This window comes from Mytilus edulis, chromosome 6 (genome assembly GCF_963676685.1).
Source record: "Mytilus edulis chromosome 6, xbMytEdul2.2, whole genome shotgun sequence".
NCBI lineage: Eukaryota > Metazoa > Mollusca > Bivalvia > Mytilida > Mytilidae > Mytilus > Mytilus edulis.
The window spans coordinates 86,616,088-86,630,535 of record NC_092349.1 but is presented as its reverse complement, the minus strand read 5'-3'; the positions used below and the strand labels follow the sequence as shown (position 1 = coordinate 86,630,535).

General features: G+C 30.9%; 1 protein-coding gene across 3 annotated transcripts; it reads left to right on the top strand.

Annotated features, from left to right (window-relative positions):
• Window positions 1-4,909: 4,909 nt before the first annotated feature.
• Window positions 4,910-13,927, top strand: LOC139528771 (SCO-spondin-like). 3 transcript variants are annotated; one of them, XR_011665673.1, is made up of 6 exons: window positions 4,910-5,022; window positions 5,318-5,339; window positions 7,798-7,912; window positions 9,035-9,394; window positions 12,641-12,741; window positions 13,165-13,927. XR_011665673.1 is itself a non-coding variant. In XM_071324969.1 (6 exons), exons 2-5 carry the CDS (start codon window positions 5,374-5,376, stop codon window positions 12,712-12,714), a joined length of 606 nt encoding a protein of 201 aa, XP_071181070.1. In that variant the 5' UTR covers window positions 4,910-5,022; window positions 5,318-5,373; the 3' UTR covers window positions 12,715-12,741; window positions 13,165-13,927. The 3 variants fall into 3 exon arrangements, 2 of the variants coding, with proteins under 2 accessions (XP_071181070.1, XP_071181072.1); XM_071324969.1 differs by having other exon boundaries at window positions 5,318-5,430; XM_071324971.1 differs by having other exon boundaries at window positions 4,934-5,055; window positions 5,318-5,430.
• Window positions 13,928-14,448: the final 521 nt, after the last annotated feature.

Below are 14,448 nucleotides of genomic sequence, written 5' to 3'. Positions count from 1 at the left end.
GATGTTAGCGTTTGTTTTCGTACCAGTTTAGTGTTTGTGAGGCGGATTTGATTTTGCTATATTTTGATTTTGATTAATTTCTACTGAACAACGGTTAACTACTATTGCGTAAATGTACAGCAGATATTCCAGACGCTTTGGCGAATAAACGTTCGCGTTTCTCATTCGAAGTTAAAAAAAAATAATAAGTACTAGTCCAAGAAACTGTAATTTCCAGAAAATGTCTAACATTTCGACCCCATTCATTTCTCAAAATAACATATGGAGGTATATTTTTGTAACATATTTTAATTGACTAGGTGCAAAGAAAAAGCTTGTAAACAAACTTTTTGACAAAATTCACCGCGGGATAAAAACTGTATCGTATGCCTTTAAAATACGCCTATTTATATACTTAATAAATAGTTCATCAGGAATATTTTTTCATATGTTTTATACAATATCGATTTTAAATAAAATTTATTATATCTATATCTGTTTTTTTGCATATCAAGAATAAGGTTTTTTTAACACAATAACCATTGATATTGTTTTTAATTAGATATCATATCTTTATGTTACTAGCTTCAACTGAATGCAGAGTCTGTTATTTATTCAACATCTCTAACATTGATCATTATCTATATTAACTAAATGATAGTTCAAAACAAAATGTTAACCAATCTTAAGTTGAAACATTTGATACGGTTAATAAGACCGTTAAACATAATACTCGAGTAACAACATTGTTCATACAGGAAATCGAAGTGTAACTGATCCAGATTTACTGTTTGTTTGAAAATAGTTCTGTAATAAAGATCAGATATCGTTTATATTCTCATGACGACAGGTATGAACAGTTTAAGTAAGAACAAAGAAACTCAAAAAGACATATCTACAAAGCATATTAGCAAATATGAAAGACAAGATTACAAAAATATACAATAACAAAATGACGGAATGTATAAGTGTTCCAGACCATATGAGTCTTTGAACCGTACGCGTTCGGTCTTGACCTTATACTTATACTCGTACGGTCGACCCATACGCATATGGTCGAACCGTATTAGTATACTCGTACGGTCTAGTACGAGCTGGACCATATACATGTATTTTGACCATATGGGGTAATTTTAGATACACATTTATGAAAATATTGAATTGTGTTTTAAAATTAATATTATTACAATAAGATGAATAAAGTGAAGGAGCGAACATTCAATCAATCAAAATTTAATATTCATTTAATTATCTATCTGAATCCAATTAGGTTCTATCGCCCAAGGAGCCCATGACGCTTGCAATAAGGAACGTCAGATTTTTTTTATGTTTACATGTTTTGTTCTTGCATGTTTCTTTCCATTTGCAGTTTTCAATTGCAAATTTCTATATATTCTAAAAAAAATATTTCCATATTATGTATAAACTTCTAATAACTAGAACTTCAATGAGCATAATGCAATGTATTACAGTGATGTACTGTATTTACTGACATGCTGAACACATGAGATAAACAGATTAAATTTACGTGACTTTTTGAACATTTGAATATACAGGTTTTTTCAATTACAATTGAACATTTTATATCAACTCGAGATTTCAGTTATGTTGTACTATAGGTTAATATATAATGAACTTGGTCAACTTTTTAAACAATGGCAGATAGTACGCGTCTAGTACGACCGTATGCATAATTTGAAAAAGTAAGCATATGGTCCAGACCGTACGCGTACGGTCTAAATACTCATATGGTCTGGAACATAAGTACAGTGGCACGTCATATGTAACAAAGAAACACAAAAAGCAATAAAAACAAAGTACATTAGCAACAAAAAAAAGACAAGAAATCAAATTTTAACCATAGCACAATACCACAATGACGGAAAGTATAAGTACGGAGCAACGTCATATGTAACAAAGAAACACAACGAGGCTCATAGACAAAGCACATAAGCAAAAATTAAAGACATGAATAGACAAATTTACCATAGCGCAGTTAACACAATAACGGGATGTATAAGTACAGAGCCACGTCAAATGTATATCACAAAAGTAGATTAAACATCAAAGTAATTTTCAAAAAGACAACTTAAAAAACACTATAATTCGTTATGAAGATGATAAACAACGTTAGTACACAGAATCTATAAATAACGGTAACAGTAATTCAACAGCGGTTAAATTAATTGTCACATGAATATGGATTCAATCATGTCAAAACATTGATTTGCAAGTAAATTATTCAACAGAAATGTATCTTATTTTACTTTGCCATCCTTAAACCAAACTTGCTGCTTAAGGCGAATTATATTACCACTATGTCATTTCCATGCATATGGCCATAAACGATTTCACAAACAACAACAAAATATATTTGATTTTTTATTTCTCGTAGCAAAATCATTTTATGTTAGCAAACAAAAAAAACATTGTTTTCTTTTTAATTTAAGTGTGTAATCTCAATAGCTAGTCAACTGAAACATTGATTTTTCTGTCTTAAAATAGATTTTCCAAAATTGTATGTTTACAATAAATTCTGTATATCTTTAAATCGTTCTAATTATAACCATTGATAACTTTTCACAAACTTTTCTTCGTATATTGACATTTTACGAAATTTGGAATTGATTTGCACCTATTGGTGTTACATGTGAACGATAACTACATTTTATTTAATAACGGAATATCAGTTATATAAGAAGGGTAGTACTTAACTCATTGAAGGGTCAAATAATGGATATTATTTTTATTGATATGACATGATTTAACGTACATTTAATGGTATAAATGCTATTTTATTGCATTGTTATGTTGTTTGCCATTAAAACGAAGGAATTTCTCTATTCTATTTGACACTTTCACGAGTTGAATTATGGTTGTATCAAACTATATCTATCTGCATATTATCGACTGTAGATTGATCATTTTGAAATATTGAATGTATTATAACAAATATTTTTGATAAAGGGTAGGAAGATCTGATTCGCTTCTTGAAGTTAAAGATACTGCATGATCAATAGTGTTCGAAAAGAGAAATGCCAAGATATATTCAACAGTATGAAGAATGCAACATCTTTAAATTCGTTGCACTATTAGGTGAATTTTGTCATGACGACAATTACTAGGCAAAGCTATAACCGCAATTTTTATGTTGAGTTATCAAGTATTTTACAAGTGATCAAGATAATTGTGTATACTGAGCGACACATGATTTATACATCGACGAAGACATTACAAGTATGCAACCTCTTCACCAGGGCAATACTGAATAGCTGTTGTAGAGAATAATAGTCTTTTCATACATACAGATACATGTCCAAGTGTAAGCAACACCATCAAGAAAATAAATACTGAACGAAAATTCACATAAACTCAGCATCGATACCAGGAGTGCAATCTCCGAAAGGTGTCACACTTAATTATGTATTAATTAAGTATTTTCTAGTACATTTGTTGTTAGCTCTTACATCTCCTAAATGCAATCATGCATTTCAGAAAAAAACTAATCTTCACCTCCTGGTATCTTTAGAACAATTGCTAACAAAAGCAGTTATGCCCTTGAAATAATAATAATTGACAATTATCACAAAGAACAATTATTAAACATTCTATTCTAGTTTTGGACGGTTCAAATTTAGTAATCGATTACGACAGTTCTAACTTAGAACAAACCTTGACAGTTCCATTTAAGAACTGTTGGCCAACGTTCATCCATGATACATTTGGGCGGTTTGAAAATAGAAGTTTGAACATTTTTATGCAACCATTCCGTAACGTTAATAACGTCTGGTATTGTTCTTTATGAACTTCTATTTTCTGAACTCACCTTTTTTATTATTGTTTGTTTCAATGTTTTCGAGAACATTTTGTTTAATTGTGTACCTGACAGTACTTTCCAATGACAGTTGACACAGATTAGGATAGTTTTTTTATAGTTTTTTTTTTGCAACAATAATTTTGTCCTTTCGCGCCAGAAGTTATTTTCATTCCATTTTTTTTTATATCTAAGCTCTTATGAACATATAACATCCATCATAAGCCTTAAGCCAATATTTTAAATCTGACACCTTAATTGAATGTTAAATGCATAGCACTGTTCTCATATTTATAAACAAAATATGTGTGTATATGTTTATGACAAACAGCCAGATGACACACATAAACAAATAGAATTAAGTATTGTTTATATCAGCCTCATTTCCAGTGTACCTGATTTCACTTTTAGACTTTTAAGAAAAGGTGTCTCTATTGAAACTTTTAACTCGTCTTTTTTATTGAATGTATTTAGGGAGCAACAAACAGTCTTCAACATAAGATAGAAGACTTAACAATACGCCAAGCACTAAAAGAGGGGCGACAGTTACATCAGGGATATTCAAACACTTGGATAACAAATAAACTGTCAACGCCATGGCTAAAAAGAAAAAACAAACAAACAGAAAAAAACATTAGTCAACAAGACACAACATTACACACTAAAACATAGCTACACAAACCCCACCACAAAAATGGGGGGGGGGGATATCAGGTGCTCCGGAGGAAGAGTAAGCAGATCCTGCTCCATATGTGGCTCTCGTCGTTTCAATCACTCAGAGTCTAGTAGTTGTGATTAAATTAGAGACAAAAATATGAGGAAGAAAACGGGACTTAATTTAAAATTTCAAAACAAGCCTAAAGATATGGTTAAAAACAATCAGTGAACTAATCCAGATTTTGAACAGACTTATAAATATGTATAATGCTTAAACTGGTACATGTATATATATTAATCTGTGACCCGTCATCTGTATATATTTAATTTAAATAATGACAGATAACTAACCGTGTATACGACATTTAAATTTTAATCATTATATTTACTAACAAAGAAGAACATTCTAGCTATGAATACATCAAATTGGGTTTTCCTATTTTGATATTATCTGTGTTGGTTTAAACATATTGATTGGGATATAATGAACCGACCTACATTTGGTGTTTAGTTCGTGATAAAGGTACATTGTTATGAGATAGAAGGAACTATAAACACATTATTTAACTCAGGTTAAGTTATTTGATATAACTGAATATTTTTTTGTAACTGTATATCTAACACATTAAGACCTCAAACTTACACTTTTGTACATCCGATTTGTAGTTTAACATTATTTTTTCCCCGCTTTAAAACCCAGATTTTGTTAAAAGAAAAGTTCCGCTTAAGAATGAATACAACTGTTTGTACATTTTCTAAATACTTTTATATCCGCGAGAAGAAAATGCGTTCAACATATTTAGTTTTTATGAAATCTATCTAAAAATACGATGAATGAATTGACTATTTTTACACGTGTTTTTTTAGGTGTAACTTAGTACCATTACCGGTGAGTGTTGTTATATAAGACTACAAAGATCATAATGAAAACCACCATATTCCAGTGTACGTTATTTGTAATAGCTGCAGTTCATCTTTCTGTTAGTACTTAATGTAGAAATACGTAAAATATTTTTTTTTTAAATACGCATTCCCGAAATTTTAAAATATTTAAAATGGTTAGACAAATTTTATCATACATTTTTACATGTATAAAAAGTAAAAAAACAAAATTACCACATCAAACAACTGGCATGATCCTGACATGGTACAGTCATATTCTTAGGTTTAAAAAAAAAAGTGGATTAAATCTGGTTTTATAACTAGCTAAATATCATACTGTTGTGACAGTCGCAAAAACCCCAAGTATTCTATAAAGTGGTTAACTTCCTTGTATAGCACAATCTTGAAACATAAAGCCTCTACTTATTAAATCAAAACTTAAATCTGCTGTATAGTTTTTAATTGTAAAAAAAGAGTTACCAAAGCATACATACACATGAAGTTTGATTGCGTCCCTCTTTAAGTCTCTGCTACATAAATTACAATAATTGATAATAGAATTACCAAAGCATACATACACCTGAGCTTTGATTGCTCCCCTCTTTAAATATGCTACATAGTTTACAATTGATAAATAGAATTATGATTACTCCCCTCTTTAATAGTTATCAAAGGTCTTTAAGTCTGATACATAGTTTACAATTGATAAATAGAGTTACCAAAGCATATAACTAATTTTTTATATAACTAAAACCGCTACTTTTCTCGTTGTCATTGTCATATCGGTGCCTTTTATAGCTGACTATGCGGTATGGGTTTTTCTCATTGTTAAAGGCCGTACGGTGACCTATAATTGTTAATGTCTGTGTCATTATGGTCTCTTGTGGACAGTTGTCTCATTGGCAATTATACCACATCTTCTTTTTTATATACACATGAGTTTTGATCGATTCCCTCTTTAAGTCTGCTACATAGTTTCTAATTGATAAGTAGAGTTACAAAAGCATACATACACATGAGTTGTAATTGCTCCCCTCTCTAAGTCTATGACATAGTTTACAATTGATAAATAGAGTTACCAAAGCATATATACTCATGAATTTTGATTGCTCCCCTCTTTAATAGTTATCAAAGGTCTTTAAGTCTGCTACATAGTTTACAATTAATAAATAGTGTTACCAAAGCATACATTCAAATGAGTTTTGATTGCTCCCCTCTTTAAGTCTGCTTCATAGTTTATAACTGATAAATAGAGTTACCAAAGCATACATACACATGAGTTTAATTGCTCCCCTCTTAAGTTCTGCTACATAATATACAATTGATAAATAGAGATTCCAAAGCATACATACACATGAAATGTAATTGCTCCCCTCTCTAAGTCTATGACATAGTTTACAATTGATAAATAGAGTTACAAAGCATACACACACATGGGTTTTGATGCTCACCTCTATAAGTCTGCTTCATAGTTTATAATTGATAAATAGAGTTATCAAAGCATATATACACATGCATTATGATTGCTCCCCTCTTTAATAGTTATCAGAGGTCTTTAAGTCTGCTACATAGTTTACAATTGATAAATAGAGTTACCAAAGCATACATTCACATGAGTTTTGATTGCTCCCCTCTTTAAATCTGCTTCATAGTTTATAATTGATAAATAGAGTTACCAAAGCATACATACACATGAGTTTTAATTGCTCCCCTCTTAAGTTCTGCTACATAATATACAATTGACAAATAGAGATTCAAAAGCATACATACACATGAGTTGTAATTGCTCCCCTCTCTAAGTCTATGACATAGTTTACAATTGATAAATAGAGTTACAAAGCATACACACACATGGGTTTTGATGCTCACCTCTATAAGTCTGCTTCATAGTTTATAATTGATAAATAGAGTTACCAAAGCATACATACACATAAGTTTTGATTGCTCCCCTCTTTAAGTCTGCTACATGATATACAATTGATAAATAGAGTTTCCAAAGCATACATACACATAAGTTTTGATTGCTCCCCTCTTTAAGTCTGCTATATAGTTTATAATAGATAAATAGAGTTAACAAAGCATACATACACGTGAGTTTTATTTGCTCCCTTCGTTGTATTTGCTGTCTTTCGTACAATTTGCTATGAAACTATACTAGTACGCCCATATGCATATTTACCGAGGGAGTGTCCGTATTGATAAGTGTATCATAAAGGTGGAGTTTTAAGAAAACTAATGAATGCATTACATGTATAACTATAACGCTAATAATCTTTATTATTCTTTTCACAATTTGAAATTAAAAAAAAGCAAAACAAGTGTTAATTTTGTCATCGCATTTGAAAGATATATTTCAAATGTCAAATTTAATTACCTACAAATTGAATTCACTTCAAAAATTCCATTTTTAAAACAATAACTTGTTGGTTATGATTTTCTTGTTTTTATTTTTTATTTTTATATAGACAGTTGAGTCATGTAATACAACTGAATTTACTTGTACAAGCGGCGAGTGTATTGAATTAGGACTTAGATGTGACAATGATTTTAATTGTGGAGATAAAACTGATGAAGAAAACTGTAAGTTTACTGTAGGCTAGGACTGTTATTTTCCAACGTATAGATACTGTGGGGGTGGGGAGTGTGCAGGACCTTTTTCGGGAAGTCGGAATCGGGTGTTATTAAGCTCGGGATTTTGGGATCCGGAAATTCTTTTTTCGATTTCGGGATCAGGACACCTTCGACCGCCTCCCCCTACCCCTCATAGAAGGGTTAGTATTTTGGATTTTGATTTGTTAGCATGTTTTTCCTGTTATTGTGGAAACTTTAAAATTCTTCAATAAACACTTGAGTACATGTAATTTAGAGAGAGGAAATCCTAATGACAAACAGGAAACTTAACTCACAGCGGTATCCTGAATATGATTTCTCGTCATATATTTTATAACATTATCACCTTCTTATTTAGAAGTATGTGACCTTGCTACACAAATATCATCACTTGCATAAAACTCTTTTGCGGTAAATTCAAAAACTTATTTTAAATTGTATGAAACCTGTATTTTATGTTGCACAATAAAATGTCAAAATCTATAAAAAAAAAATAATTGGTCAAACAGTTTAATCCCTAGTTCCTATAAATCGATCAAAAATCAACATTTCAATTGTCAACTTGAAACAAAGAATTGTAAATTCTTAAGATAATCAGTTTTTAATGGGAATAATTCTCAAACGGTAAATGCACACCACCGAACGTGGTCTACTTAAAAAAAACAATGAAATGTTGTTTAAATTTCAAAAGATTTGAACAATTTCAGCGTTCGTTAGTAATAAAAAAAAACTTACCAAGACTTTAAATGATGATAATCAACACATCACATTCGAACTAAGCATTTATCAAATGACCAATTACATGGAATTCAAGATTTAAAGGATTTGGTAAAGCTGCCAAAAGCCCGAGTTGAGGACCCTAGAAATACTGTAGCTGTTAAGTCTGCCGTCCAAAACAATTTTCCTATTCAAAACGGAATCGTGTTTCTTCATTCTACCTGCAAGACATATATCCTTCTTTACAAACCCACAACATTTATTTCAAATCCTCATTTTTCTTTTTCCGAATGCCTTTTTTTATGTGTTTAATTGATACGTCGTTTCACGCGTTTTATTCGATCTTTCACAATTTAGTCATCGTTTACATTTTAGGTACGGTTGTACAAATATGTCCCGAAGGGAGGCAAAAATGCGAAACTGGAGAATGTGTTGTAGACATAAATCTATGCTCAACACAAACAACTGTGATAGAATTATCGACGTCTATTGTAGAACCATCATCTCAAAGCTTGATATCTCCAACAAACACATTTGAGATACAGTCTAATCCATCTACAATATCTACATATGGTATTCAACTAACATCTACATATGATGTTCAACCAACATCTGTATATGATTTTCAACCAACATCATCACGTGACATGCCTGATAATTCAGTTATGTATACGACGACTCCATCAGTACAATCTGTCAAACCTCCAACTCCTGACAGTAAATTCAAACCCATATGTAAGTTGTCTTACTGATACTTAGATGGGAAATTATTAGCACCTTTTGATCTATTTTTGATTTTATCTATTTTACATTGACAGTGCAAATATGTACATGTACATTTAATATGTACGGGAAATTCATAAGTAAACAATATTTTTTGATGTATTAATTATTGTATTTGTTTATATGTTCTAATTTATCATATAATACGAATATGATAATCCAATTCAGATCGATTATGACGAACACATGATAAGTTGTAACTGATTTTTTACTAGAAATCAGTTACTACAATAATGAGTTATGTGATGTTTGTGCTGTAAGTTGATTTTGGTGTGTTTTTGTGTCTAGTACCGTATTATTAAATTGAATCACTTCAAACTGATTTGTATAGTTTGCTCTTTTGCAATCTCCGGCGCAGAGATCACATATCCGTTCCGTTCAATACTTTGTAACACTACACTTATATTAAGTGCAGTATAGCAGAGCATGTATGGAACCGATATGAACTCTGCGCCTGAGATTGGTTCTTCTGTTTCGCTAATACATCATGATTGCTGGTAAACATGGTATATTCAGATTGAAAGCCCACAAACATGTTTAACCTGTCACATTCTGTTTGTGTCTGTCTAAAGTCAGGTTAGTTGTCGTTGGTTCATGTTTTTCCTCTAAATTGTCTTGTTATAGATTTGTCAGTTCATTCTTTCGTTTCAATTGTTGCAAATGTTTGAGACCAATTTTTAACAGCTGATTATACAGTTTTTGGTTTGGCTCAATTTTGAATTCATTCTTAATTCTATCCTTTTTTTTTAAATTGTTAGAAATTAAAATGTGACGTCACTTTGTTCGCCGATCATTTCGGCTAACTCGGCTGTAACTTTTTATGTGCTGGTTTAGGCTGTTTTTATTCTGTAATCAATCACCACGTCGGTGTTAACACATATAACTATTACATAGAAATTTTTATAAATTTACTGTTAGCAAAAGTATGAATTATTCTAAAAAACAAGAATGTTCTTATCCAAGGCAGAAAACCTTAGCCGTATTAAACACAACTTTTTATAACTTTTGGTTCTCAATGCTCTTCAACTTTGTACTTGTTTTTGCTTTTGAACTTTTTTTTATCTCATTGTCACTGGTTGGTCTTGTGTAACCGAAACGTGCGTCTGGCGTATTAAATTCTAAACCTGGTACATGTACCTTTTGCTAGTATTCGTGTGTTTTTCTGTCTTATATTCCCATTTATTTGTATTGTAGTCCTGTCATGTAATATTGTCATTTTAATGTTATATTTAACATTGCCATAAAAGCGGGAGGTAAAGCTAGCCACAAAACTAGGTTCAACCTACCATTTGTTTTTCTTAAAATGTCCTGTACTAAGTCAGGTATATGGTCATTGTTATATCATAGTTCGTTTCTGTGTGTGTTACATTTTAGTGGTGTGCTTCTGTTATGTCGTAGTTCTCTAATTTTTTATGTGTTTTCCACCGTTTTAGTTTGTAACCCGGATTTTATGGAGTTTTTATCTCAATCGATTTATGAATTCTGAACAACGGTATACTACTATCGCCATTATTTGAAGGCCGTATGTGAACAAAAATTGTTTATAAACGTCATTCGAATCAATATGTAGAAGTCTCAATGGCACTCACACAACATATCATTAACAGCGGACTCTTTGTCATTTTTTAGATATATAATAAAGGGTATTAAATTGTTATTATAATGTTGCATGTAACGTTTATACATTTTTTTTTGATAGGTGAAAATCCTCACTACTCGTTTATTCAATACGTATGCATGTATTGAAAAGAGCAGTAGCTGTCAAACTCATGTTCACTGATTTTAATCAAATTCTCATATTTTATTCATAACAATGTAAAACATTTATCAAATCTATTAAAAGTGTAAAATATTCAATAAACAGGGCACGGGCATGAAAAGACGTAGCTTCGTTTCGTGTGTAATTGAGTCAAGACGCCATCTAATTACTTATCGAGTTAACCTCTAAATCATCCGATGACCGTTTAAATATAAGCGATAAATAAATATATATATAGATTCAGCAAACTCGTGCTGTTGGATTATTATAGGTCTATTTAATTTCATATTATAGATGAAAAATAAATGTTTATCATGGTTTTTATCTGTATAAGAATGATATTTTGTGGATCGAATAAGTCAATCAAATGATTTACCTTTGTTTCAGTTTTAATGTTGACATTCTGTCCCTTAAAATAATTTTACACACACAATGCATATGTTATTCTTCTAAAGCTAAGGGGTTGAATTAGAGTTCACATCAATACGGATTCAATGAGGTCGAATTATTCACTTGCAAGTGAATAGTTCATAATTAATGTTTTATATTTATATTTTGTCAAAATTGAACCATACTGGCTACTAAAAGCGAATTATTATTTCACTTTTTGCATTTCATTAATGGTTGACTTTTCTATATATCTCGTAGCTAGTGCCCCATTAATTCTGATATCTGTAAGAAATTGATATAAATTGTAAACAATCATTCACAACTTCTATACATCCTTCACTATGAAATATCCAGCTTGAGTTTACTGAACTAGGTACATTCAGCAAAGTTCGGACGCATGAAATGTATAACTTGTTGATTTCATATTTTATAGCACTTGGTCTTATCTTGTGGAGTGTTGTGTTTTATATATATTGGCATTTTTTAAGGTTTTTTCGGTTTACAGCTCTTCAACTGTTTAGGTTTGTATCCATCCCTGGTTTTCAAATATTTGACTTTGAAGGTTCCTGATGAAGGTCAAAATAAAATCCGCATCAAACGCATGAACTTTAAAGTGTGTTGTTTTAATTGATTATTTTGATTTGGTGCGATAGATATACAAAAAAGAAGATGTGGTATGATTGCCAATGAGACAACTGTCCACAAGAGACCAAAAATGACACAGACATTAACATATAGGTCACCGTACGGCCTTTAACAATGAGCAAAGCACATACCGCATAGTCAGTTATAAAAGGCTGTTTCATATCACTCGCGTTTAACTAAAACTGGATACCGCACACTCGATTTTTTCTCTTGACATATTTTGTTGTTGATAGATTCGTGTCCCGTCACTCTCTTCAAATGAAACTGATTGCTCTATGTGTAAGTGTTAAAGACCCCAATGAAATCGTTGGTGGTAATATTCCACGTAATCCAGGCTTGATGTAGTAGTGTTATGATTCAATATTAGCATTTTGTGTTATCAAACTTACTTTTTATCCTTTCAGACTTTTTATTCTTGGTTTTATTGATTCCAATTGGTATCACGATATATTTCATATGTAGAGATATCAGGAATTGAAATGATAGAACCAAGGCACCCGACAAGGTATGTATGCTACTTAGCAAAAGAAACATCCTTGATTGCTGGTTATATGAATCAGTTGAGAAATAGAATTGAAGGCTGAAACAAAATGTATTAAATGAAAACAAATTATTTGATATAAAGTAAATGAATGCTTCGTGTCAATTATCAACCTTGGACAATCTAACGCTTTATATATTATTTTTCGTTTCATTTTTTTTTACTTTGACATCACTATTTCACTTCTTGTCTGGAGAACAGTCCACTAGAAGGTGTATAACACTATACTTTCCAAATTCCCATACTATAAGATTGATTGTTTTGAATTTTTGTTTAACATTACTTACATAAAGGAAAGAAAAATAGTATCAATTTTTATATGAAAAATGAAATAAGCAATTGTCATTTTTATCAATAACAACAAATAACATTGTATTCTTTTTATAGTTTCAGATGAGAAACATGACGTAAGGAAAGTTATTCCATGTTTATTCATCATAATTTTAAATCTGAACCACAGTTTCGTTATGCATGTATCGGCGACATTCATTTTATATGCTCTATTTACATTTATACTCAATTTCAGTCTGACTTTATTTTAGAACTATTCATATTGAATGAATGTTATAAAAACTTATCCCGATTTCAAATTAGAACAATTTACTGAATAACATTTTATGTGCATAATATAGTGTAATAATGAATAATAGCGAAAAGGGAAAAAACGAGAAAAAGACAACACTACAACTTAAAAGAACAAACACCGAACAACCTAAACCCTACCAAAGAAATACGGGGATGATCGGAGTCGCCCTGTTAAGGATCAACAGGTAATGCACCCACATGTGAAGCTCTTCGTATTTCTCATGCAAGAACACAACCGGTGATAAGTTCAATTCGTAGGGTTACTTTCCAAGACACGTGGACGGGATTCAGATACCAACAAATGTAACATATCCGATTTAAACGAATATTCAATGACATCATTCAAAAATGTCATATTTTTACTCGTGGTATGCAAATAATATGACAAGTGGTAATATTATTTGGCATACCACGAGATCTATCACATTTTAATTTCATAACACATTGTACATTATGCTGACATATCGTCTTGTATCAAGTATGAACACACATTTGAACAACGTTGTATATCATATACGATATGTTAATGGAATCTTAAAATGAAATTAAATGATTTTGCTTCTTTTGTCTTTTTGTATTTGATAATTGTCTAATGGAATATAAAACATATATTCTTCGATTGATTATTTAATTCTTCTAAAAGCGAAATATTTTAAAAAGAGATAAATGCATTGTGGGGTACATTGAAGTTTGTTCCAACTGTCCTTTAGTTTTGCAATGGTCCGATTCTACAAAGACAATAAGAGTTTAACCTCGATAATTGGTAAGGTAATGTTTTTCGTTATAAAGTCTGTAGTTTTGTTATTATCTATATGTATTCTGTTTTTATCCCCTCTTGCATTGGTTATGACATATATATCTGTACAAGTGTTCAGCGTCTAGAAACATTTATATGAACTACATTATTGCTAATGAACATTATTTCAAACATATACCCTTCAAAACAGTTTAGATTTATAAATTCAAAACCCCTTTTACAAAATTACAAAAAAAAGAGCATTTGTCAATCGTAGACTGCTTCAAAACAAGGCTTTTACCAATTTGAATTTTGATAAGTGTAAAGAGAAATGTCGATATTTTAAGATA